The 26681-nt window shown below is 36.5% G+C and overlaps 1 protein-coding gene across 7 annotated transcripts in view; it reads right to left on the minus strand.

The window, feature by feature from the left end:
- Window positions 1-26681, minus strand: part of LOC139966859 (uncharacterized) — a 73087-nt gene that overhangs the window by 6993 nt on the left and 39413 nt on the right. The window contains exons 1-2 of one of the 7 annotated variants that reach the window (XM_071970291.1): window positions 12473-12807; window positions 929-1381 (exon numbers count right to left, since the gene is read on the minus strand). The exons of the other annotated variants lie outside the window; for them this stretch is intronic. Coding sequence (XP_071826392.1) covers window positions 929-1043 — 115 coding nt within the window. The 5' untranslated portion in view covers window positions 1044-1381; window positions 12473-12807. Of the gene's footprint in view, window positions 1-928; window positions 1382-12472; window positions 12808-26681 lie in introns of those variants that run through there. 7 annotated transcript variants of the gene reach the window in all.

Below are 26681 nucleotides of genomic sequence, written 5' to 3' on the forward strand. Positions count from 1 at the left end.
CTTTACCTCAAGCACAAGGAGGAGGGAGGGGACAGGGGGGGTGGGGAGAGGAGACTTGGGAGGGAGATGTCAGAATTGAAGGGTGACAAACAACTTGAAGAACCAATTATTAAGAGTAATTTCAGAGTAATTTGTTGTTTACTTTAGAATATAAATTCTATCATTGAGTAATCTTTCAGATAGCTATAAATCACTCCCGTGCAAGCAAAGTCTTGGGAATTCTGCTTCTCCTTTCTTTGCCAACATTCTTCTGCAGAATGATTTTGTGTTGCATCTTGACTTGACTTTAACTGTTCACCTCCCTGTAATATTAAACTTCATGAATATTCAATTCATTTTGTACTGCATGTTAAAACAAGAAGTATGGCTAAATAAGTGTCTACATTACATGTAGAATAGAATAGTAGAATTCACCTTTTCCACTTTTTTGTCATTTGCAGCAATTTTACCGAATTTACCCACATACTAAAACAAGTGAAGATAAGATCACACAATTAATCAAACTAAGACATAAACCTACATGGTTCATCAGATGATATGGTAATTAGTGAATACCTAATGATTTCATTTTGCATATTGAAACCCCCACCTCCCAGACACATGTTGGTATGCTGATGTTTCCAATTAGCTTTCTTTGAATAGAAACTAGAAATGGAATAATTAACTCTTTTTCATCGTGGAACCAACTCAATTGTCAAACAATATACTGAAATCAAGATAAATCGATGCAGTTATGAGTAGTATGAACAATACGACAGTATATAATATTATGTAATGATAAACTATATTATGGAGCAGGATGTCAGCATAAATTTCCTGAGCGACTCCTGGGCAATTCACTTCTGAAAGAAAAATGGGTTTTAAAATCATGCTAATAAATATAAATTTAAAGATAAAATAATTTTTGATGAGAAGAAAATAACTCTACCTGGTTTCTTTGGAGGTCTTCTTACAACAAACTTGAGCATGACATTTAAGCAAACATTACTCCATTGGGAAAAGTCACTCCACGTGGGCAAATATGTAAAAGCGGCTGGAAACATATTCTACAATATCCACATGACACAGAATTAAATAAAAGTTTGGCCGTTTTCAAAGTCAAAACAGTGATGCAAAACATGCCAAGGCTCGGATCGGAAAATGTTTCAAATACTCGTCAAATCTGGACAAAAATAATTCAAAAACCAGCCAAATCATTCACAATTCTCTGTTCAGTCCTGTTTCCATTAACAACTATTTGTCTTGTTGTTAGATATTTTAAGGCTCCAGCAAAACAATGTCACATTTCTGTAATTCTGTGAGTTTGTTAACTCTTCAATCAACCACCGCAAGGTTTGTATACAGAGTTTATTCTTGTTCATATCATCACAAAACACACCACCTGGAAAATAAGTAAAGTTTTGAAATCAAACAGCAAAAAATTAGGACACACACACACCCACCCCTCTTGATCCTGAGGGGTATTCCTAATTTAGCAAAAGAATGCAAAAATCGCACTTGTACCAACAAACTGAAATTCACATCTGGGTCAAAACTTTATCCAGAGGGGGCAAAAAAAAAAGGCATTCCAAAGCTTTGTCATATACCCAGCATCACAGCAGACCTTTATCTCGGATAAAACAAAATAAACGTGCAAGAAAACACAAGAAAACTCCCTCTGAAATGGCCTTAAGATAGTAATTTTACAGTCAGGCTTCACCAAATATTGGCACAATTTTCACAGAGCATGTGCTACTGTCTAATTGTCCTAGGACAAACGAGTCTGTTGCACAGAATCACTATTGGCACAACTGACTCGTGTTTGCACTGCCTACTGTACAGACGATAATCATAACGATACCTAGGCACAACCTGATAGTCGCTGGTGTCAAATTTACCACCCATATTACAGTAGGTACCTCAAGTGTAAAAATTTGCTCCATTTGTATCAATTGGACAGTGGAAATACTCACAGTCTATCACATGTACAAATCAGAAAACAAAATGTGTTACTTTTTATTGGATATTAAAGATTTTTACTGATACTGAGAGTTTCCTTTGTTGATGGGGAGAAAAAAATAAAAGTTGACACAAAAAATCATTGCTATAGCTTTGGCCCCTAATACTTTGCCTGGTAAAGATTTCTTTCAATGTGTGGTGGTGAGTCCGGTGATAGACTGGCACATTAAACATAACTGCATGAATTCCGAGTGACAAAATGACAAAATGATGGCACTGATATATAGATGATGGTGGTGAGATGGATTTACCATCTGGAGCATTAGAACCACCTTTTATATATATTTGGTACCATTCATATATAGGTGCTTGTTGACGGCACATTTTTTTAGGATTTTTTTTGGGGGGGGGTAGTCCCTGGGACAATCAGGCCTTACAGTTTGGTTGTCCGAACAGCAAATTGTGGTTATGTGAAAAAGATGTAGCAACATAACAATGACCATTTTTGTCATTGTAGGATGCATACTGTAGGAGATTTGTGAAGGTTTGGTGAGCACAACACCAACTTTGTTGGTGATATCAATTAATCATTATATCTATTTGGGGGTATTTTGATATGTCAATGAAATCTGAATTTGATGAAAACAATTAGTGGTCCCCTGGACAACCTCCACAGTCGAACAGTTTGAACAGACATCTGGTCTTCTTAGACTACCAATAAAAATTTGCGGAAGCAGGACACTTCGCCCAACAACCATTTCGCCCAACTGCCATTTCGCCCAACCTTACCATTTCGCCCAACCAGCCTGGTCATTTCGCCCAACCAGTCTGGTCATTTCGCCCAACCAGAATGGTCATTTCGCCCAACCAGAATGGTCATTTCGCCCAACCAGCCTGGTCATTTCGCTCAACCTTGATTAAATATGATACTTCAAAAGGAAACGTTCGGGAATTGTTAACGTTACAGGATACGAACCGAATATTAAGGAAACTTGAGGATCGATCAGTGTGTTAGGGGTTAGGTTTGATAGTAAACGTTTGAATATTAAGTAATATTAAGGAAACTTGAAGTCCTTTACTTTGTATAACTTTAGTAAGGAAACGTTCGGGAATTTTTAACGTTACAGGATACGAACCGAATATTAAGGAATCTTGAGGATGGATCAGTGTTTTAGGGGTTAGGTTTGATAGGTTTGATAGTAAACGGTCGGGAATTGTTAACGTTATGGGATACGAACCGAGTATTAAGGAAACTTGAAGTCGTGGTTAAATTGATTAGGCCTACATATATGATTACATATGTGGTTACATTGATAAAGTGGTTACATTGATTAAAAATAATACTATATATTACGGACGGGTTTTATATATTTTTTTTCAATTTAATAAGGAAACGTTCGGGAATTGTTATTCACAGTAGGATGGATCAGTGTTTTAGGGGTTAGGTTTGATAGGTTTTTATGAAGACCGATTCCCCTGTGTTTGTATAATAATATAACTTCCATTGTATGCGTAAATGCCTAAAGTAGTGTAATCCTCCTATTATACCCGAAATAACTGCTCAGACTCCGATCGATATCGAGCGGACCTCACTTTTTTATTTACCTATTACGAAGTAACCTAACCCAAAAAAAATCAAATTGAACTAGTGGAATAGAAAAAGTAATATTATTCTGACTGAATATTAGTAAAAATAAGGTTGGGCGAAATGACCATGCTGGTTGGGCGAAATGACCATGCTGGTTGGGCGAAATGACTATGATGGTTGGGCGAAATGACCATGCTGGTTGGGCGAAATGACCATGCTGGTTGGGCGAAATGACCATGCTGGTTGGGCGAAATGACCAGGCTGGTTGGGCGAAATGGTAAGGTTGGGCGAAATGGCAGTTGGGCGAAATGGTTGTTGGGCGAAGTGACTAGAAAGCAAAATTTGCTATTGCTACCGTATGGTACTAACCCTATGTTGTACCCCCACCCCCCCCCCCCCAGCTATTAAATCATGGAAAGCACAATTCATGCACTCGGGATGCTTAGAGAAAATCTGTATTTGCTTTCAGCTCGAAGGGTAACAAAATGGCTTCATATTTCAAACTGCTGTTGCTCAAAATCACCTTGATGTCTAAACTTCCGTTTTCTAAACTTACGTCGTTGTCTAAACCTTAAGTTGTTGCCATCGGCGCTGTTCAACAATTGCTCGACCATGTGATGTAAAAAATAGCTTTTTGCACAAAATTCAGCTTGCACTGCATATGCTTACTATACGCACGTCGTTAATAAGGATATGTGGGTAGTCTAGACTGTTCAGAATTCTTTCCATTGTTGAGTCAAGTAGTAGCAGTAGTAAGAGTAAAAACATGGCTCTAAGTGTAACAGGAGTAGGTCTGGTAGTAGTGATAGCAGCCAACGTTTCATGCATTCTCCTGCGTTGGTGATGTTTGTTGAATTTTGTGCGAAACGCCTACGTTTTACATCACGTGGCTGAGCAATAGTTGAACAGCGCCAGCAACCTAAGTTTAGACAACGTAAATTTAGACAACGACATAAGTTTACACAACTTAAGTTCAGACATCGAGGTGAGTTTGAGCAACAGCGTGGTAAAACAGCAGCAACAACTTTAGTTTAGACAACAACAAACTTAGTTTAGACAACGAAATAAGTTTTCCTATGCACATTCCATAAGCAAGGAACAAAGTTAATACATGAATGCAAAGGTTACAATTATCATCGAAACCAAAAAGTGTCACTCTATGACCATAGCTAGTTGACTACATTTGTTAGCTTTCTAGCATGAGGAAGGACAACAACAACAACCAGCTGTATATTATTGATTGCCTGCCTCCTTCCCCCAACACTCCCACTACAGTAGTGTTACAGTAAATACTGCATCAGTACATAAACATTACCTACATGTACAGTAGTAGCAGGACACACATAACTAAGTGGTAGTAGCAGATTCTAGCATAAATTTAAAACTAGTACTGAAATGGGAAAACATTTCTAATCAGCTGAAAATGCTGGTTGTTAACAGATCGTTTTTAAATTTCTTGATCTAACATCCGTGATTTGATTACACAATTGTATCAAAATCTACTCAGCTTGATTAAATATCAATACAGATGAAATCAATCAAGTTTGAATGCCTGTTTGAGCTATACAGTAACCAAGTAGGTTAAGAGTACTACTACATATCAAAGAGCATGAGAAGCTTCAGAATGGTAGATTCCGAGGAAAGAGGCCAACAGCATGAAGAGGTCAAGGAGGACAGTTGGCACCATGCGAAAACGCTACCAATTGCCATATATGTACTAGGTAGATATGAGGGTACATAGGGAACATGTAAGAGACAAGTGAGGTAAATGGTTGAAAACCGGAGAAACATCTCTCTGGGAAAGAGAATTGTACTGCCAGCTAGGGGTCAATGACCATCTGTCCACTGCTGTTTTATAGTAGGTCTACTAAGAAATAACAAATTTTTATTGATAACAGCTCCCATGTGAATCTTATAGCTCTCAAATGGCATCAGCTTTATATTTTCTGAGCTGGCCCATCAATGCATATATATGTATATCAGCAGCAGTGTGTGGAACCAGGGGACAACTAAAACTGATTCAACCTGGCCATGTGAGTTATGGCCATGTTCTACCTTAGAGACTGACAAAGCTATATATATTTATTTTCAGTTTCAAATATGTGAATGTGCATAGGACCTTAGCATATCAAAACCAATCACAGCCACTGATCGTCGAGTATGCATCATATAATGAGAAATTCAAGTTAAAACACATCTTTACTTTTGTACAAATCTGATTGTCTTTACAACTATTATCAATATAGTTTTAAAGTTGGTAATGCTATTAACCCCCCCCCTCCCCAACCCCTTCCTCTTCATGCTTGTTTTGTTTTTACTACTTTTTGTTACCTTGGTGGAGGGGGAGGTGGGAGGGGACTGCTTCTTCAGTCCTCCTCCTTTCACCTCATTATATTTAATAAAATTATTTATGTATCAATATACTATTGTACTCTTCGAACTATGGCAATCAATTCAAACTCAAAGCAGCTGAAAATAACTCCTGAAATATTGACCTATGATTGCAGTTATTTCCTGTGTACAAGGATGGAGTTCTCATAAGCACAATATGAACTGATTGAAAGCAGCCCGCAAAGAAATATTAACCGAGAAAACAATACTAACGATACTAGTTTCATTTAACGAGGTCCATCCTGCGTTTCTAGGCAGATGAAGAAATTCGAGAAAAAGCAATCATGAATGGCAAGATTCAAGGATTCTTGATTCAATAATATTTGCACGTTACCATCCATTTCGAATAAAACATCGTTTCAGAACCGAAAAATTATTACTGGGGCTTTGGACAGACGAAAGCTGTCTGTGAATTGAAGTGTATAGATATTTCAATTATCAGTGGGATAAATGGTACTTCTATTACCATAAACCAAGCCTCAAGGACACATTACCATTTCAAACGCTAAGTATTGAACCTTAATCCATAACGTTACTGGCCATGAAAGTATGAATGTATGTATGTATTTATTTAGATCCTCCTGCAAGCAGGAACTCGCGAAGAAGCCTCCTTGGCTTATCAAAGCCGCAAGCCGACCGAAGTCAGTCTCTGACATTCATATCTGACGTCCATGGTTATGAATTGTCAACAACTCTATAACTGGACGACATACATTAATCTTGTTAACATTAACAAGAAAGAATTTTCTATTTACTGAAAATTTCAAATGCTGTATACAGTAAGTGTCACATGCTGTTTGTCATGTTAACACACCACACTATTGCCCAGCAATATATATACTGTAGGTTCCCTTGATGTCATTGCACAAATTTACTGTACCTCACAGTTTTGATAAACTGTCAGTGTACACCTTCATGGTTTGATATGAGGTGGAACATCTACTGTAATTCTAACAAATTACAATGCAATTCAACATTCATTACTGCAGTCAGCGATGATAAAATGCTCACAACTGTTGCTACTCACAAAGTTACTGTACCTTCCTCCTCCATCTGATGTGGCCTTGGAGGAGGAAGAAGAGGAGGGGGGGGGGTGCCCATCCTTTTACAACTGCACACAAGAAGTCAGAAGTAGTTGATAACATAACTTTGCACTAAGACCTGGGGAGGACTCTCCCAGACACCGATAAATTATGTGGGGCTTGGCCTCACTCAAACAACCACAAGGTTACACCCCCATTTCCAATGATCAAATCCAAGTTTTTTCCAACATCCAGTGAATAGCTGGGGAGGATCAGAGTACCACTAAAGTGTAAATGCCTCCGGATCAATGCATAAGTTAACCCCATGGAGAGATGATCGTCTGATAACACCAGTGGATCTGATCCGGATCTAGTGTAAAAGCACCCTTGTAAAAGCATACTTGTACCAAGTACAAAAGGACTAATTAATTATGTATTAATTTATGCACAGCCATTTGTCTACTGCACAGTAGCCCTGACTGGATTATCCTCTTCACACACAACAGTACTACCTTCCCTCAATACAGCCCTTTTCTCCATCCTGCTGGCAATGTCCTCACATGTTGCTGTAATTTTATCACACCGCAATTAGTCACAGACTGTACCTTTATTAAAGATGTCATAATAGTGTTTACCACCGAAGGCAACAAGAGATCGCAGGGTTTTACTGAAAAGTGCATATATCACTGTGTTATGTCCACTTAAGGTTACTGTACTTTCATGTCCATTGAAGGCATTAACCCAGGAAACAACCGCCCCCCCTTCCCTGTGTGTGTTTGTCGAGTTTTGTTCACAATTCACAAAGTTCATCACCTATTTAATTCGATTCTAGACATTTTGTCGACAAGACCACTTCATACCAGTGTTAACCAGAGTTACTGTTAACCAAACATAACAAATTCAGATGCAGCTGAAGGCATATCACCCTCTTGTACGTTTAATCCGACGGATAAAAAATTTGAATGAACCAAGCATACCATCATCATCAGTGGTGTCGTCAGGGGGTGGACTGTGGGGGCACATGCCCTACCAGAAAAAATTGTGCGCCCCCAGGTGCAATATGTAGTGTTAAAAAAATACTCAAACAAAAACTTTATCTGCCTCAATTAAAAACATAAATATCGGACAGACTAAGGCTAGCCCGAAAATTCTTGACCATAAAGTTACTTCAAGTTGCAAAATATAGCACCAGATTGCATCTAAGGACCCTTAATTAATCAAAAATTTCTCAAAGGGGATGGGGACACCACCTCCCCTTACACCTCCCTTCCAGGACGGCATTCACAAACAAACATTGTGTCCCCCTTATTAAGTAATGTGCCCCCCCCAGTGCCCCCCAAGGTTGAAATGTCTGGCGACGCCACTGATCATTATACATACTTACATCAACTTTATTGGCATACTTCTGGCTAATATAAATGCAAATAATTCCGTAACCTTCGCAAACCTCTCCAAATCTTATCAAATATTGTTTTCACTCGGCTAGATACTGTATATACTACATTATTAATATTCACACATATCTCAGACTTGAATATGAAAACAAATTTTAAGGAGATGGAGATAAAGATCTTGACTAAATAATATAACTTAATTCAACAAACACAGCTCAATAATGCAGATTACAGGACTTATATATACAAAATACAACCAAAAACAACAGACGGTTGTGAAATCCTGTCAATAACCTCTAAATGAAAGGAAAAGGGGGAAAAAATCGGCAGTATAACCAGAGACCAGAAGGATAATTATCAGAGCCATGAGAATTTTCTCGTTAGAACACCTAACAACTACCACACAAACAAACCAAGGATCCGTTTCCCTGTGAGACCAAATGGCCAAACTTTTTAAGCAATAAGTAAACTGACACGACGAATCCGGTTACTCCTACAAATAGAGATAGAGAAAGATCGGTTTAATTACGACGCTTCATTTATATTATGATTTACATGTTTATTGGCCGCTTGAAGGGAGTGAAGCTAGAATTTCATTTTGCTTGATTAAGCTTGACATTTCTGTCGGGTTTTCTGGCTTTTTTGTTTTTGCGTTTCTTTTCCTTTTTCATTTGATGGATCGCATCACAAGATATACATAGCCCCTAGGATCGTCACGAAACACAATTAGTCGTACGATAACACCATTAACAGCCGCAAATTCATCAGTTGGTTGGGGTTTTTTTTCAGTTTACTCTAAGAGAAAATGTACAAGGGAGAACAAGAAATAAAAATATTTTCCCTTTATGGAAGTTTCCCAGAGATAAATCATTTTTTTTAAGTCCTGACAGCATTAACATTTGATTTGGCAACTTTTTCAAGAATTTTGTTTGATATTAGGGATCTGTATACATAAACTAATACATAATACACAAGTTTGCACTTTTTGTAGCCCTTTTTTCCCAAATTTGTATCGAGATTTTGGTACATGTGACGGTGATGATGTAGACACATTCTTTCCTTTCATAGAGTTTAAATAAATAACTTAAAACAATAATAACATATATTTACTTTGTTGCCAATTATTTTTTGTCTGTCCTTTGTTCTTATATCATTGTTTTAATTTTTTTGGGGGGAGGGACTTCATTATTCTAAATTTTTCCATCCACTTCAGAAATAAATAAACAACCAAAGTAACAAAAATGCAAACCAATTATATAGTTTTTCATTAAGTCTAAACAATAAATTTTCAAGTAATCTTTTCAATCACTTCTGTTATCTGGTAACTTGCTGACAATTTCTGTAGTGAGCCAACATTTTAACACCCGCAAACAAAATCACCTTTATCCTCTCCACATCCCCCACCCCCACACCCAAGAAGAAGATGATTTATGATGACAAAGAATGAGAACTGATTACATATTGCTATAGCAAGGGCACAATATTCGTCACAAAAGTACAGCTTGAAGACTTAATCAAATCCTGCAGTAAACTTTTAAAAGCCATGGGCTTCCCAGATGGAGATGAAACTAGCAAATTAAGGGAAGTCAATACCAATTAGGATGCAAGTTGTCCTCATTTCTAGCTCAGGGTTGTTGACCTTTGGGAAACAGATACATGAGTCACACTAGGCTTACTTTTCAACTTCAATGGAAAAAGTTGAAATCTAGTATGGCAGTATTTTATTACCATTAGAAACAATAAGGCAAAGAGGAGATTTTCATCAAGGGAATAGGAGAGTGGTAGCTAAGGTAACGAACCAGAAAATCTTAACCTCCCCCTCTCTCTCCCATTGTTATTTACTGTTGTTACTCCACCACAATGTAGGTGAAATTGCAATTTTATTGATATTTAGAACTAGGTTTTACTGTGTGCACGTATGGATGTCCTGTCCGTTCATACGCTTTAATAGTACACAAAGTTATTTGGTGTAAACAGTTCTCAGTTAGAGCAATTATACTGTACAGTAACTGTACTCAGATGTATCTGCATTATTTTTGGTTCTATCGATTAAAAATTGGTACCTTACTGTCAAACTATACAGGTTTACTAAGGTATTAGGACAAGGTTTTGCCTCTCAAAAGCTCTGATAAATTTACAATACTTTTTCTTTCCCTGTAACATTGCAGTGTTGTATGGCATTTTTTAGAATATTCACTTTTAATAAAGTTGTTACAATTTGAAGAAGATACAGAAAGCCTTGAAAGTTGAAACTTTTTTAGATTTAATCCAAAACCTCACATAAATCGAAATATTTGAAATACACATTGGTATTGTGCTCAGGTGGGGGGATCTTGATTATGTACCAATAGGTTTGATTCCAAAGCATACAGTAGTTTTACAAGCAATGACACAGAAATCATCAAAACTGGATAGTTAAATATATAAATTATGCAAACCACTCAACATTTACAAATTTACATCAACAAGATTTACATGTACATGTGTTTCACACCCATTTTGATAAAAATAAAATTTTCCTAGGAGGGAAGTCTCTCTGACTGGGGCTATATTCCCTCTTTTCAACATATTGGTTCTGTGCCTGTTTAAAAAGTAATCGCAGGGTAGGATGAGTTGTGGGGTGGGGGGGGGGGAATGGGTGAGGCGAATTGAAGGCCACAGTTATTGGCTTAAACCCCTTAAGGATTTTTAATGCATCTTTGTTAAAAAAAAAAAATTGGAAAGTTCAACAACTCCAGCAAGTACTATTTGAAAAAGAATTTAATATAATTTAGCAGGATAAAGTTTGGAAGCAAAATAGTGACATTTAGTCAAGCCCTGAAAGTCCTAAAATTCTTAACTTGCTGCTGAAATATTTAAACAATCAAATACAATGACAATGTTACATGTCCTTCTGTTGATGAATCCTCAAGCACTGTCCACTTCAGGAAATTTGTCATATTTATACACAAAAATAATTCTACAGAATATTAACAAACTGTCGATGTTCTATTTTTAGCACAATTTTCAACAGAAATATTGATTCTAAGTTACAATCAAAGAGGTGTTAAGCTGACACAATATTTCTTTTGAAATATTATTGCCAATTAATGCATTTATCCTGTGAACAGACTTATATCAATAATCACTGAACTATATTCAGCTACAGTCATTTTCAGTTAGGCCTCGTAGTGTCGATAGCAGAGTCCAAGCATATATGCTATATTTAGTCTTAAATAGGAGGAACCTTAAACATGGTGCAATAAGTATTAAGGCACACTTTCGGGAAATTATGATTATATTATATTAATGTAAAGCAAGCCTGTTTGAAGTGTACTAGTTAGCAAGTATGTATTTTTAACAATTTTATTAAAAGATGTTAAATGAAGATATTTGCTACAAAAACCAGGTCAAAATCAACAAATATCAAAACCTTTTTGGGTGCTATCTTCTATCAGTTACTTGCCTATGTGTGCAAATGTGTAAAGAATTTAAACAAACTTCCCCCACTTTATTCTTTCAAAAAACCCTATGACACTGTTTTGTTGTTGTCACATTATGCAGACACAGCATATGACCAGTGTTTGTAACTTGTTGTACACTTTCAGATGTATTCTACACATTTAAGTATAGACAACATCGCAAGTACCATGCACGTACCAAATATTGAGAAAGTTACATTTCAACAGAAATTGACCAGAATTTCACCAAATGTATAGAATTTTGATGTACATGTAGGGATTCCACATTGTGCAAGTTTGATAAAGATAGTCATTTGAGGAATTAACTTAATTAACAATGAACTTAAAAAAAATACCACATCAAAGTTTTAAATGTGCCTTAATTCCTGTAACTCAACCATGTTATAACATTACAGTGACTTCTGAACATGAACCATGTAATCTTTTGACTGCAACATATAAATTTCATACAAAATTGCAAACTCCCTATTCCAATGATACACTCCCCCCCCCCCCCCATCTCCCATCTCATCAACAATCACACAAACACACACAGGAATAAATCAACAAAAAAATATATAAACAGTTTTCCCAAGATGAACAAGTATTAGTTCAAATGGTTCCAGAATTTACTAGTGAATAGATGAAACAAATAATCCTCCTTCGTTATTTTACAAATAAACCGCAGACAATAATCACCTGCATACTCCAGTAAAACTATCCACAGAAACAAACCTAGATATATATCCCAGAAACAGACAACGATTTCAAACAGTTTCAAATTCCAGACTCGACTAGATAGGTAAAAGAAGAACTACTTGGTTGAATCCTCACAGCAGTATATCGCTCAATAACTCACAAAAAAAATCTCATTTAACAATTCCGAAACTTTGAATAAGTTATATCCTCTGGTGAAGATACCTTCCCCATTGACGATGATAATATTTGTATTAAACAACAGCTACTGTGCAGCTATCCAGATAAACACACACACTGTCCTGCTGTACGCATGGAATGTACTCCTCTCACTAAGCAAACTAAATGGTTGTTTGATTACTCCAGGCTTGCAGCTTCCAAGATTAAACTGCTACTCCATGTGAATTAAAGTTTGTGGAGGGAGCACAAGATAGAGAGAGGAGCATTTCGTGAATATTCATAAGGGTAATATTATCACACAGGAAGAGGGTAATTCTAGTTGGATCTTTTGTTTGGTAACCCCTATAAAGTTCCTCTGTCATTGGTTGGTAAGCTATATCACCTAACTGTCATCCACACTTCACCAAAACATGTTGCAAACATTACCAGTCCTTTGTTACTGGGCCATCAGAGAAAATAACTGATCAGACTCCAACAAGAGAGTTAAGAGGTCTGTTTGTTAAGGATTCACAATACACTGCCACTTACTGGCTATCGAACTTGTGACTTCCAGAATCAATACTGGGAGAGGAGAGCCTGCCCTTGAGCAGTTTAGTTTCACAGGACTGTGAAGGAATGAATCATACTGTACCACATATGGACAAAATAACAACTGACCAATTTAAAGCTATTTATCGTTTCCCTGGAGAATTTATTCAGTCCAAGTCACAGGTCTACAACAACCTCTTGTCAGTGATCAGTCACATGTACGAACTCTTACAGATGGTGGATTCTCTCTGCTTAGAGAAGAAGATCAGTTGGGATGATTGCTAGAAATAATAAACATTGTTAGATTTACAAGGTTAAGATAGCTGAGGGAAGCAGGTACTGAAAGTATCATTAATACTCTTATCTAGGTTAATTTGTCCAGGTATAAATGGGTGGAACTATATCATCTTAATTAAGCCAAGATCATAAAACTGTCATTACAAATTTCATTTCTCTCTTTGCCCCTGATTGAACTTGCCAACAACCACCAAGCATGTCATATCCAGTGGCGGAGCTAGGGGTATTGGTCAGGGGGGCGAGAATGGTCTGAAGGGGCGCTTTCGACACTATCTAAGCGGAGCGCCACCACTGTTTGGCGCGTAGCGTACAGAAAATTTTTGAGTAAAGATACTCCCTAGATCGCGGGAAATGACCCTTTCCAGGCCTGGCTAATTTGCAGATAAACGAAGAATAAATAGGTGTCATCGCCAAATTACACCAACAAAATGTGACAAATGTCAATAAGTAGATGAGAGTGCAATAAAAAAGTCGATAATCTAGAATAAGTAAAAAGTGGTAAAGAGCTGAAAAGGGCGCCGGCAGTCCATTTGAGTCCGTCAGGGGGGCCTCCGCCCCCCCTGACTGTACGGACCCTCTGCCACTGGTCAAATCAATATACTGTTATAATTTGATAGAACATAACAATAAAGCATTGTGACCATGAATGCTTTGTTTTCTTTGTGTGGCAAGGAGAGTGAGGGCGGGGGAATGGGGGGTAGGGTTAGATAATTGTGTATTATCCCACTTTCTAAATAAAGTAATTGTTACCATGGTTCTGTTTTTTATAAATTAATTATTCCTACAAACTATGTTACGATGGCTTTAAGTTATCACAATTGGTTGGCAGAGCAATTTTTGTCCTTCTGACAACCAGGTCTTACTTTTCGGTTGTCCGAACAGCAAATTTGGTTTTCCTAAAGATTACAGCAAAATAAGAAAGAATAATCAATGTGTACACTGTAGTAGAGAAGTGTAGGTTTGGTGAACTAAAGAACACCAGGAGCCAAAAAACTCCTCTACAATTTTTTTCTGACTGGGACATAATCCTACATAACCTATCTTTTCTGTTGTTTTGGAAATTATTGCCTCTCCTTCCTCCCCTCCCCTCCATCCACCTCCCAACCCCTACTAGCTTGGTCAACAGTAACATAAAGTCTTACCAAATTTATACCTACTCATATTACTTTAAAGATCCACCACTGGGCATATCAGAAAACAAATTGGACATCTTGAAATTCAAAGCAATACCCACATCGATACAAAATCAATAAACAACTCAGCCTCTTAGAGGCCTTTAAGCAGATCATTGGGAAATGATGAGCTATGAATGATGGTCTTAACTGGAGTATTGAAAGTTGTACTCACTTACCAGGCATTTAAGTAGTAAATCTATTAGTATCAACTTAAAAAGAGAGGCTTAAAATGTAGTTTGGTAATAGACCAAGCTATTGAGGAAAGGAGTTTAGAACCAACATTAATCCTCTGCGGTTTCAGGCAAGAATAATGAAAGCTGATTTCTTTCTTGGTGTATTTCTTCCACCTGTTTACATTTCAACATTTTTTTTTTGGCGGGGGGGGGGGTTAAATTGTTACCCTTTGTATAAAATGCTCCTTTGTGGCTCAATTACTAATATTGCCTCTTCTTATTTTAAAGTAGAACATTTTGCATATTAAAATAAATTCATCAGCTATTCCATGTTATATGCTATGGAAAGAGAAGTGTTCAGTTATAGGGTGCTATAAATTTATAACTAGTAGGTTTACTTTGGTGAGTATATATTAGGTGTGTCTGAAGTTAATACTTTAATTAATTCCATCACATTGTATACTAAATTTGACTAAATTGTCAAACCATATTGCTATAAGCTGGATGGGTGAGGTCAGGGCACAGAGGTGGAAGTGGAGTACTGGAAGGAGAATGAACTGTACACAAAGAACAAGTGCAGAGGTTGCAAAAGGAGAGAAGAGGGAGGAGAAAAGAGGGAGGGGGGGGGAGGGGAAGGATGAAATAACCAATCCATAATCCACAGGGGGACAAGACATTGAATATTCATCAATACTGCTTGTGTATTTATAACCCTGACATGAAACTCATTTTCCTTCTTTATTTATTCTCTTATAAAATTTACATAATTCACAAACAGTAACGATAAATTCTTCATGGCACGTATTCTGAGTAATTCTAACAATATGCTCATAGAACAATGAGGATCGAAACAGACACAGAGATTCAGAACTAAAATGGAGCCTTAATGGGGGGGGGGGGAGGGAGAGGGGGACAAAAGCCAAATATTAGATGTCCAAGCTGCAGATCTAATGTTTTTTACAAAAAGGTACACTTTCTGATACATTTTACAAGCTTTTAGACTAGATCTCACAATACACGTTTGTTCTTGAATCATTCTACGATTTGAAACACTGAACAAATACTGCACCAAAGGCACAAACAAAATGGCACTGAACCTTTTTTTTTTCTTTTTATGATTTGTATGGTAATGTTTGTTGGGACACAACAGCACTTAACTGAGAGGGGAAAAAAAGGGGGGAGGGCAGGCACTGACAGCAGAAGCAATCCTTGTCATTTGTTTTGTCAAGACATCTGAAATTCACATGTCAGCTAGGTAAGTAAAAAATTTACAAGATACGACCACAGGCTATGTAGCATCATTATTATCCAGACATTTTCATTTTATTTATATCTTTCTTTATTTTTAATTTGTCATGCAGAAAAAATGAAATTGCTTTTCAAATAAATTCAAGTGGAGTTACTCAGAGATGCCAGGGGAAATATGGTTTTTTTTTTGGTCTTCTCACGAGATGTCTTGAGGTACAGCCGGTTGCTTTTGTGAGACTGTGACAAGCATGTATGATTAATATTTCATCATTGTGCTGCTTTCTTCACGAGGAGCAAATGAAGGCTCTTTAGTGGTTTTGTCATGGAAGATTTTAATAATGAAACATACTTGTAAAGCGTGTTACATTATTCAGACCCACAAACTTACATGTTTGTGGGGACTATTAGGTGCATCTCCAGCTATTTGGCTAATGGGATTCAAGTATGCCTGCAAACGAGTGATGCACATAAAAGCAATACGAACCCTTTCAGCTTGTCTTTTAACACTAGCATATGAGGCATGCAAGTATATATTCAGCTAGAAACTCACTCTCGATAAAAATAAATGTTGGAGTTGGAGGGGCATGCTTTGGGGATAAAAACACTGCATGCATGGCCTAGGGTCAAGTTCTAAAAACATATTTTCCTTTTTCTTTTTAATCATAAACAATAACTGTTGACAATCAGCATTCTCCGAGTCCAGAGGTCAGACATTTTAACCTCCTATGGAGATCTCTTCTAAGTCACCCCCCTCTACTGTTACTCATTTTTTGGCAAATGTTGACAGTTCTTCAAGTGTAGCACACTGGCAAAGGAATTAAAGCAGTCTGGAAGCGTTGGAAGAGTTGAAAGGGCCGCAATACTTAGAAGGGAAACTTGATTGACAGTGTCTTTGTCATTACGAGTTAACTTTAAACCGAAGGATCAGGGTGGAATGGATTCCCTAGAGACACCCCTTCCCCCCCCACCCCTCCGGGATTGTGAAAGAAACTCTCTCAAACAAAGCAATAAAAAGTCATTACATGTAGCTAATTCAGAGAATAATTGATCTGATATCCCATAGCAAAATGCCAGATGCACAATGGGCAAATTGGTATATACATGCAAAGATGTTTAATATCTTTTGGCACACAGGAAGTGTACATGTAGTATTTTATATGAGACATTCTACTATACAAAATATGAACTATAAAGTATTCCCTGCAATGTTGTTTATGATAATATCATCTCCCTTCCCAAATTTTCCCTCCCCCCCCTCCATGAAAACTCCCCAGCCTGGTTTTATTTGTATCGCCCTTAATCTGCTTCATGGAAAGTACAATCAGCTGCAATTATGTTCTGTAGCTGACTTTACATGAATGTGCTCACAAGTCTCAGAGAAACACAATTTTGTTAGTGAATTCATTTTTGGTACAAAGTATAGGCTCTATGTTTACAGCCTTGCTCTACCAAGGTACACACAACTGACTACCACACTCATATAGGTTCCACATTTTGGGCAACATCTATGATTAATTCAGCTAGAAAGTAAAGAAATCAATTTTTATCCTGTCTGTTCTTTTTAAAGTTTTTTTCAGGTCCTCACATTTAGGGAAAATAATGGTAAGTACTTTAAAATAAAGGCTTGACAAATTAAAAACTTGCTTGAAATAATAAGTCATATTTTGTTTTTGAATTAATATTTCATGATATGGTCATAAATATGTTCAATAGCAAACTTGTTCCTAGATACATGTAACTTCAGTGCATATGTATAAATATATGTAAAGAAGCACTGGTGCAGATCTTTAAAAGGCGATCAGTGTGTTGACCGTACAGAGTAGACAGGAAATTCAGTGCAAACCCAAAACCTTTAATATATCAGTTTGGGTATTTACAAATCCAAGATACTTTTACCTCTCTCCTAGTCAGGTCAGAGGTCAACCAAGTACACTAATAGTACAACAGAGACAGGTCAGAAAAGAGCACAGTATATTTTTGGGGTCTTAAACAGAACCTGCCCCTTTAATTTCATCTAGACAAAAGATGTTTCTAAGCTAGCTTTGTGCGTAACGATCAGATTTAATCAAATGTCTAGAGAGAGAATAGTCCTGTTTCGTTCGATGTAATTGGTATTTAATGATCTTCATCGGAAACATTCTAATTCAGAATCTGTCAAAGTAAACCAGCAGGAGAACTCATTGAAAGTTTTTAGAAACTTGAAGACAGTTTACTCAAACAAAATTTTTCCCTATCTCTCAGCAAGGTACAAAGAACCCATGCTGTTTTTATGAGTTTTTTCCCGAGCAATGAGAGACAAATTGCTACATCTGTTTGATCATGTGATTGGGGACGAGATCAAAAACCGAAGCGAAAATGGTGACAGAAAAATAAAACTAACAAAACATACAAATTTCACTCAGTCAGAATTAAAATGGGAATGTAAAAAAAAAAATTAAATTTCACATCAAAACTTCACAGCAAAAGAAAATATTCTGCAGTAAAAGTGGTGCACATGTTTCAACGAAAACTGTTTGGGAGGTCGTGTACTTTATGAAATGAATGTAATGTGCCTCTTGAGGATGGTGAACTAATTTGGGACTAAAAAAAGAAAATAATACACTTTGGGGATATTAGCAGCTTTTTATTAGTACTTTGATGGAGATAGATCATAACATCCCTAGTTTATGTTATTGTCTAAGTTCTATTCACCAAAGTGAGGATATAGATGCAATTTAGATATAAATACATTCCACTAGTTCAGGTCTATTAAACGGCAGCCGAGGTTCTGAAACTTTATATGTAATTCAAAAAGTTCTGTATTTCAAGTAAAATAGTAGTCAACTAATTGCCCAAAATTAACAAGATTTTCATTGCCTTAAGATTTCATTCCAGTGCCAAAATTTCACTGCTCTTTAATACCCCTACTCTGTAACTTTTAAAGTAAATATTATGTACACTTTCCTTTCGCCAACATTGCCTTTGACTTTAAGGGTCACCTATAGGCCTTCCTATACAGATTGTGGCCAAGTTTTTTTGCCCTTGGAGGATGAAGGGAAAGGGGAGAAGGAGAATGGAAATAAGGTGTTCTACCTTCTCAAGTTATTCCCTAACTTCAATGCATGTTGAACATCTCTCAGAGAGGCAAAATAGGTACAAGTGGCGGTAAAATGTTGTTCTTAAATTTCAACATCTAGGTGAAAATGATTCCAATTTTCTGATGTATCTAGGCGATCAATTGATGACCTATTCATCACTACATTGAAATTTGTGGGACACAAAATTTCCTGGAGATTAACCGTTTAAGAACTCTTAACCACAGAAGCATCGAAATGACTGTATTCAAATAGATCTCTTACTTTAAGAGGGGTATCCAGTTGAGGAGACAGGTAAGCTAGGAACGAAGTTAACATCACATATCTCGGTCAAAGTCACAGAGAGTTACAACCCAAGTAAACAGTAGCGTTCAAGATTTTTCAACCTGGTATGTCCTGAATAACCTTTCAAAGCGAGGAACGAGGTAAATATTACATATCTCGGTCAAAGTCACAGAGAGTTACAAGTTACAACCCAAGTAAACAGTAGCGTTATAGATTTTTCAACCTGGTATGTCCTGAATAACCTTTCAAAGTGCTTACATACATGTTTAATCATGGAATTAAAATCCTCCTCATCCCCCTACGGTTTTAATAACACCATCGTCATCCAATCCATCTCCGGTAGGGAGAGCTATATTAAGATGGATCACATACGTATGTCAGTTATTTACCTATGTATAGTACATATCATCATCATCACTTGAGTCGATATAATCTAGTCGCTCTCCATCTCTGAGGGGAATATAGACTGCCATCTTCAACACCTCAGGTGTTATTGCTTCTAACTATGATGTACTGGAGACAGGAGATTCATCTTATCAAGCAGTGGTCATATAGAGACAGATCTATTATTATTAAACAGTCCTGTACGGTAGCTATTGATGATTAAGCATCAAAAGCACTCAGAATACATCTAGAGGATAGAACTCCTAAATATGAGTTGTTCATTATGCTGTGTTTAGACAGGAAGCCTTGGAAAGGTTCTTGCTTGATATAAACTCCAAACGGATTCTATATATTGCATGTTATACCACTGTCTTAAATGAATGAATCACAGGTGAACAAGTTTAGTTCCAATCCTTTTCACTTACATTAAAATGCAAAAATGTTGATCTTGAAGTTATTCTTTTACTTACTGAAGTTAAGATACTAGTGGTGAAAAATTCTGATACAAATTTTTTAGTCTGTATCAAAATGTAGCCACTCTTCCCACCTTCCCCCCTCCCAAAAAATGGGGATACATTTACCAGTACTACTCATATATCAACTTATTGCATAGGAATGTGGTTTGGAGTGGCAGACACCGGCCACTTCACAAAGATAGCAATATGATTAGATAACATATATGTAAAAACAATATCAAGTAAAATGTTACAACAATGCAACCTATTAACATAATCTAGATACTGTAGTATAAGAATGCTATGAGTATGGGGAGACAGGTATTAAAGTAAGAAAAATATGACACACTCACTGTGAACTTGACTAACTTTTGCTATAAGGACATGCACCCCTAACCACCGGTTACTGACCAACTTTCTTTGTATTCTACCACTCTAAGAGTGAGGAGGATCTATAAATGACTGGTTGCTAGGGAGGTGCACAGTGCTAAAAAAGTTTACCAGCTCACTACAGACATGTTAGAGTCTACTAGAGTAACAGTGCTACGGTCTTAAGCAGACATGTAGGAGCGAAGGCAAAGAAATCAAGATTTAATCACATAACTTTTCAAATTTGTAATCATAAATTGAAATCCGTACCCTTAGTACAGTGAATATTATGGTAACAGGCAACTATTTTCTGGCGTGAACCAACAGCCGACGTCCTTAATTTGGTCTCCAACAAATCACACATAAACACAAATGATCACACTGAATTATCTAGCTCCTACAAATGAATATAAGGTTAAAATCTGCAGATATGGCTATTTAGTTAAGAATGAACATCAGGACAAACCTAATTGATGAAATCATGCTTGAACACTTTAATTGGGAATAGCACATGACTACTACTGCTGGTACATAAATAGTACTTGATCTAACTGTAGCTCCTACTAAACAAAAATCTGTACAAAATAGAAGAACTTGCTGGTGTCCAAACTTTTCTGAGAAATTCCCATCGATCTGACAGGCAAGGCATGAATCTTCAAATCTTCTACCAGACTAACACATACTGTAAGTAAGAGGAGGCGGACCTATGCTCAACAGTAAAGCAAACATTTAAAGTTTTCCAGAATGAAAGGCGCATGTACAGTACACTAAGGGTACACAAACTGTGTCCCAAAATCCTGGCACTAATAATACTGATCCGTAAGTATAACAAAATGATCCATCACTGGGAGAATATTCCTTCTGCTTTGAACAATTTAAACACGCACAAACAGTTTTAAAGCAGTCGTATGAATATGTAGTAGAAGTTTAACACAGTCAGAGCTGAGACTACTGTAAATATTATCAAATGTAGTGCCAGTTTGCTGCTGTCTAATTCCTTTTCTCTACAAATTTGTTTTTCCAATTTTTTCCACACATTCTCCCTTTTTTTTATCCTTCTTTCTCTTGGCTGATGCCAGGATGTCCTCTGAGAAATAAATAGCAATATGGAATGAAATGCAAAGACCCTCTGGCAAAAAAAGACAGAGTCTTATCATCGGAGAAAGCAGGTTGCCACAGCAGTTTTTTCCTCCTCTCTGGAGAAATAAGGCTATTTTTGCCCTCGGGTGAAACAACGTGTCTTGACGATGGTAGGCATGTAACACTTCACATCTACCCGCCACGGAGTTGAAAATTTTGGAATGAATGTTGAGAGGATGATGGGAGTCGGTGAAGAGACAAACCAGTTTCCGAGAGCTCGGATAGAGTTGCAGGCAACATGGGTGGGGTTTTTGATATGATTTGAGGACGAAGAGAATTACCTCTATTTTGACAGATCAAAAGCAGGCGAAAGCATCTTCCAGAAATTCAATTTGGCTTGCTAATTCCTCAGTAATGTCCATAAGTGGTCTGGGCTATGTGAAGGGCATCACAAGTGACATGTTTTGAGAGTCGTACAGAGATAGCCTTCTATTGAAATGGACAATTAGATGCCAAAAAAAAGTTTCATATCAAATATGTTTCCAAGTCTTTAACCTTTTTTTATTTACCCCTCTCAAGTTAATATTTTGGGTAAGTGAACCAAACCAGGGAACCTTAACCACTATGTGTGTGTGGTTGGTGGGGTGGGCGGAGGTGGCTTTGAAGCGAAGATGGGATGAAAATATCTCCACATTCTCTCCCCCTTACCCCCACCCCCTGCCATCCCCCCAGTTCTTCACAAGGAAAACAAATTTGAATCTAATTGATGTCCATTCAGGTTAATCTTGTTGTAAACTGTATGCTGTAGGTAGATTAGTGCCTTTTATCTTCAAATTTGCTTTGAAAAGTATTTTTTAAGAGCAATGACTCTTGTCTTGGTTACCTACAGTATTCCTTTTGTCATAACCTTTAAAGCACATTGAGCAATAATTTATGGATTCTGTGCTATATGAGAATATTAATTATTAGTATTGTTATTTTATCTTCCCTAGTCACTTTATGCTATTGGTCCTATTATTTTTATATTGAAAAGAAAATTTTATAAAAATACTATTTTTATGTTATTTAATTTCTGTTGCCGCAACTAACGCAATTAACCAAAAATTGTCCTAATGCATTTCCAGCACATTATGGAGACATAGATGTACATCTGGTTGAATTTAACAATAGTTACTTCCATATAGCCAACTAACACAACTAGCTATTACCATAGAGCAGGGTGATGGTCCTACTTCTTCAGGGGACTGCTATACTCCAGGGGGTAAAATTGTCACTGGACCAAGTACATAGCCCCTCCCAAACACAGGTTGCTATACTGTGCCCCATTGTAAAAAGCTTTCATGAGAACCAACATCCTGCCTTCAATGCAGCATTTAGGTAAAGCAATAGCAGGTTGTACACACAAAAGAAAGATATGCTTTGATCAGGAAGATGCTAATTGTCCAAGAAGCATTTCCTTCTTTTGATATCTAATTGTATGGAAGAGCTTTAAATAACAACAAACCAATAATTCATTATAAAGCCAGGCAGGGTGTCTACATGGGGAAGCAATAAACTATTACCATCCATTGTAAGGGCAAACAAACAGTTCATTGGTTAAAGTTGCTATGAAGTTTACAGTGATTTAGAGACACCACAACCCAACCCTAGGCCAAAAACCTCAAATCTTCCTTAAGCTTTTGATCACCACTTGAAACAAACAATAAGACCAACTTGCAATTATCTATTGAAGACCAGAAGTAAATCTGTACACTAGTAAACAAAACAATTTCCTGTGTACAAACAAGAACCAACAAGAAATCAACTTTCTTTTGAACCCAAGGATTATCAACAAAAGCCTTTGGTACCAATAGATCATTACAATCTTTGAATCACCACAACAAGGGCTAGGCCAGAACACTGTAAATCTGAGAGGAAGAGCCACTCCTGAAGTGAGTTCAAAGGTCATCAGCACTATTATAGACCCCTCAATTTCAGTACAATCGTATTACCCAAAAAGTCTTTCCTGTAGCTGTGTAGAACCGTCAATATTATTCAGATATACTGAACACAGACACATTAGACAAATCCATGTTCCACTTATAATAAAAATAATCTTTGAGGGTGACAACTTTTAAATATTTTGCCGAACAAGTTTCATATTTGTAATATATTTAGTGGCGAGTCTGATGACAGCTATACCAACATCAGTACAGCCCTGAAAATATGCTAGAAAGATAAATTATGGTTACTCAAAGTTGCAATATCAACCATGAACATAACTGTCAATCTCAAAGCAATCTTCCTTCCTAAGATATCTAACCGTCCATATACTGTATGCAAACATGGTGCAGTGTCTAGAAACGATGTAGAGGGCAACCCTAGGAAAATACTTCAAACAGTTTTCAGGAATTTCTAGCAGACAAAATGTTTGAATACAATCGTGATGACCATTAAAAGTAAGCACAAATCCTGCGACTTATTGCAGGAAGTAAAATGATCTACATGTCTTTCTGACATTTACCCAATAGAACACCGTAGGAGCCAGATTCAACCTACTATTCTGTAAACCTCCAAGACCATGTAGGCTTAAAGTAGCTGATTGACCAGTAGTTTATTTAAATGACAGAACCTTTATTATAAACCTTTCACTCTTCATTCACTGGTCTAATTTGGTCATCTGTCCATCTGTGTAGTTTTAACATGTCCTTAATCTGTTTTTGCTTTACTTTATTAGTATTATTACACGAGATTTATATAGCACCTTATTCAATTAAATAATTGCTCTAAAGCGCTTTACAGCAAAAGATAAAAAATTTGTTAAAAGTAAAAAAAGTTACTTACATTACATTACTTTACATTTGAAGAAGACCATGCTAGCATGGAAATGCCTTTCCTCTCTTATACATTCACCTAAACATGCTTCTTGCAGTAGACAAGCAGTTTGTTATAATTTTTTTCTCTCCACTTTTTAAGATTCACTCTCGCAGTCACTATGGTGTAATGCTTCATATACTACCCATGAAGAGCCGCGCATGTTTTTTTCCACTTTTTCTTAACGTTCTGCGGAAAATGCATCCATCTAATCTTGGGTGAACATTTATAAAGAAATTTAAATCATGCAATCAAAAAGTAATTGCTATCGCCTGGTATAGTACATACAAATGTGTGTGCTTCTTGTCTAATTGTCAAGAAGGCATTTACTGTGCAACTGTGCAAATTTTTGCCTTAGGTTTCTAAAAATATTGCTAAACATTTATTTAGTGTGTATCCAATAGTAAAGCGACTCTTACTCCCGAAAGTGCAAATATCTCTGAATACTAATAACATTTAATGAAGAAAATATGTGCTCTCTCAATTCAACTTTGTAGATGTGGTAAATTAGGTATTGTTAGATCTGCTGTGAGAAGGATGTCAGCCTAGGCTTAATATATTGCTGTTGACATTCCTGACAAAAGTCATCAAGATGTTGGAAACATGGTCACATGCAAACGTTATCAAGATTATTGAAATACGATGTGAAATATCCAGGCATTAAAAAAGTATAGCTTCCATTTTGTGCTCATGTTTATTTACGTGACATGGGACGATGCATTTGTGGACATGGCAAATCGCTTTAAGGCCAAAACTGTAGTCAAAAAGTCTTGCCTGCTCAAATCATTTCTATAATTTTAATATAGTTAATGACTTTTGCAGCCAGTAGGGGTGTGTGTGTCATTTTTACCCAAAGAATACCGATAAAAAAATTGTCATACAAATGGCTGCAGGAAATTGACGATGAATAAGCAGAGCTCAAAGTCGTATAAAGTATTAATAGAAACTCTCTGGCATGGTTCTTGCAGTCTTTCCCAATTCAAAATCCATCATGACCAGTGTTCACTGATGCACACAGTGTTACAGCATTTCTCCAGGGTAAATGCAAACTATCGGGTTTTAACAAACTCATATGAAAAATAACCCACAGAGTCACAAAGATATATGATGTATCGTTGCTACATTCCATCAACTAGTTTAAAAGACTTGACATGGCTACTTTCAATTTCAAATTTTCTACTCGTTATGTAAAATAGCAATTGAGAGAGGAAATTTTGGATCCATGGTACAATAAACGAATAATGGCATATATGCATGCAAGTTACATTGTGTTTGCTATAGGATGGATGTACCCAGATCTGTGAAAACCAAATTCATTCATGTGAACAGGTAACATAATTTAACTCATGAAATCATAATGATTCATTATGATTGTTTTGTACATTTTCATGTAATTTCTCCTCTTGACAACATCCGCCCAACATTATTTGTGTTTATTAACTTTGTATCTGCACACAACATATAGACTATTTGCCACACTGTAACTGAATCTACAGGGAGGTTTTAGTAATACTTTGAAATATTGGAACCAAAATGTACTGTAGACAAAATCTAACATATACTGTATTTGGTTATGTTAAAATTTAGAATCCAAATAGGTGCCATCTCATCCTGACATAAAGTATATAAAACTATTTCATATAGAAATTAAGCTTTCAAAGTTTCTGAAAACTTATTTGTCTATGTTAAAGACTAAACATATTTGTTTTTCTGTTTTGCTTTTCACTATTTGTCAGAAGGTTGTTATTTCTAAAAGCAGAAGACAGTTTATCTGATGACCAAACTGTACACAATAGAAAATGGTACATGTATGTACAAAATGGCTAAATAATACTATGCATCAATTTGTAAATACACCCCACATACAGTAAGTAATTCACTATTTTCTCTACCATATTGATAAGAAAACTGTCATACATATCCAAATTGTTTCATATGCAAATTTCAAACTAAATTATGAATATTCATTGGTTTTAACTCAATTCAAATATATTTTATAGGAATACACAGCTAACATTTGGCAGTTTGTATCTTCAGAACTTAGGCTCTTTTGCACTCTCATCTTGTCCAAACCTTAGTTACTATATTATGACATCCTACCAAATATAACT

This window comes from Apostichopus japonicus, chromosome 4 (assembly GCF_037975245.1).
Source record: "Apostichopus japonicus isolate 1M-3 chromosome 4, ASM3797524v1, whole genome shotgun sequence".
Classification (NCBI taxonomy): domain Eukaryota; kingdom Metazoa; phylum Echinodermata; class Holothuroidea; order Aspidochirotida; family Stichopodidae; genus Apostichopus; species Apostichopus japonicus.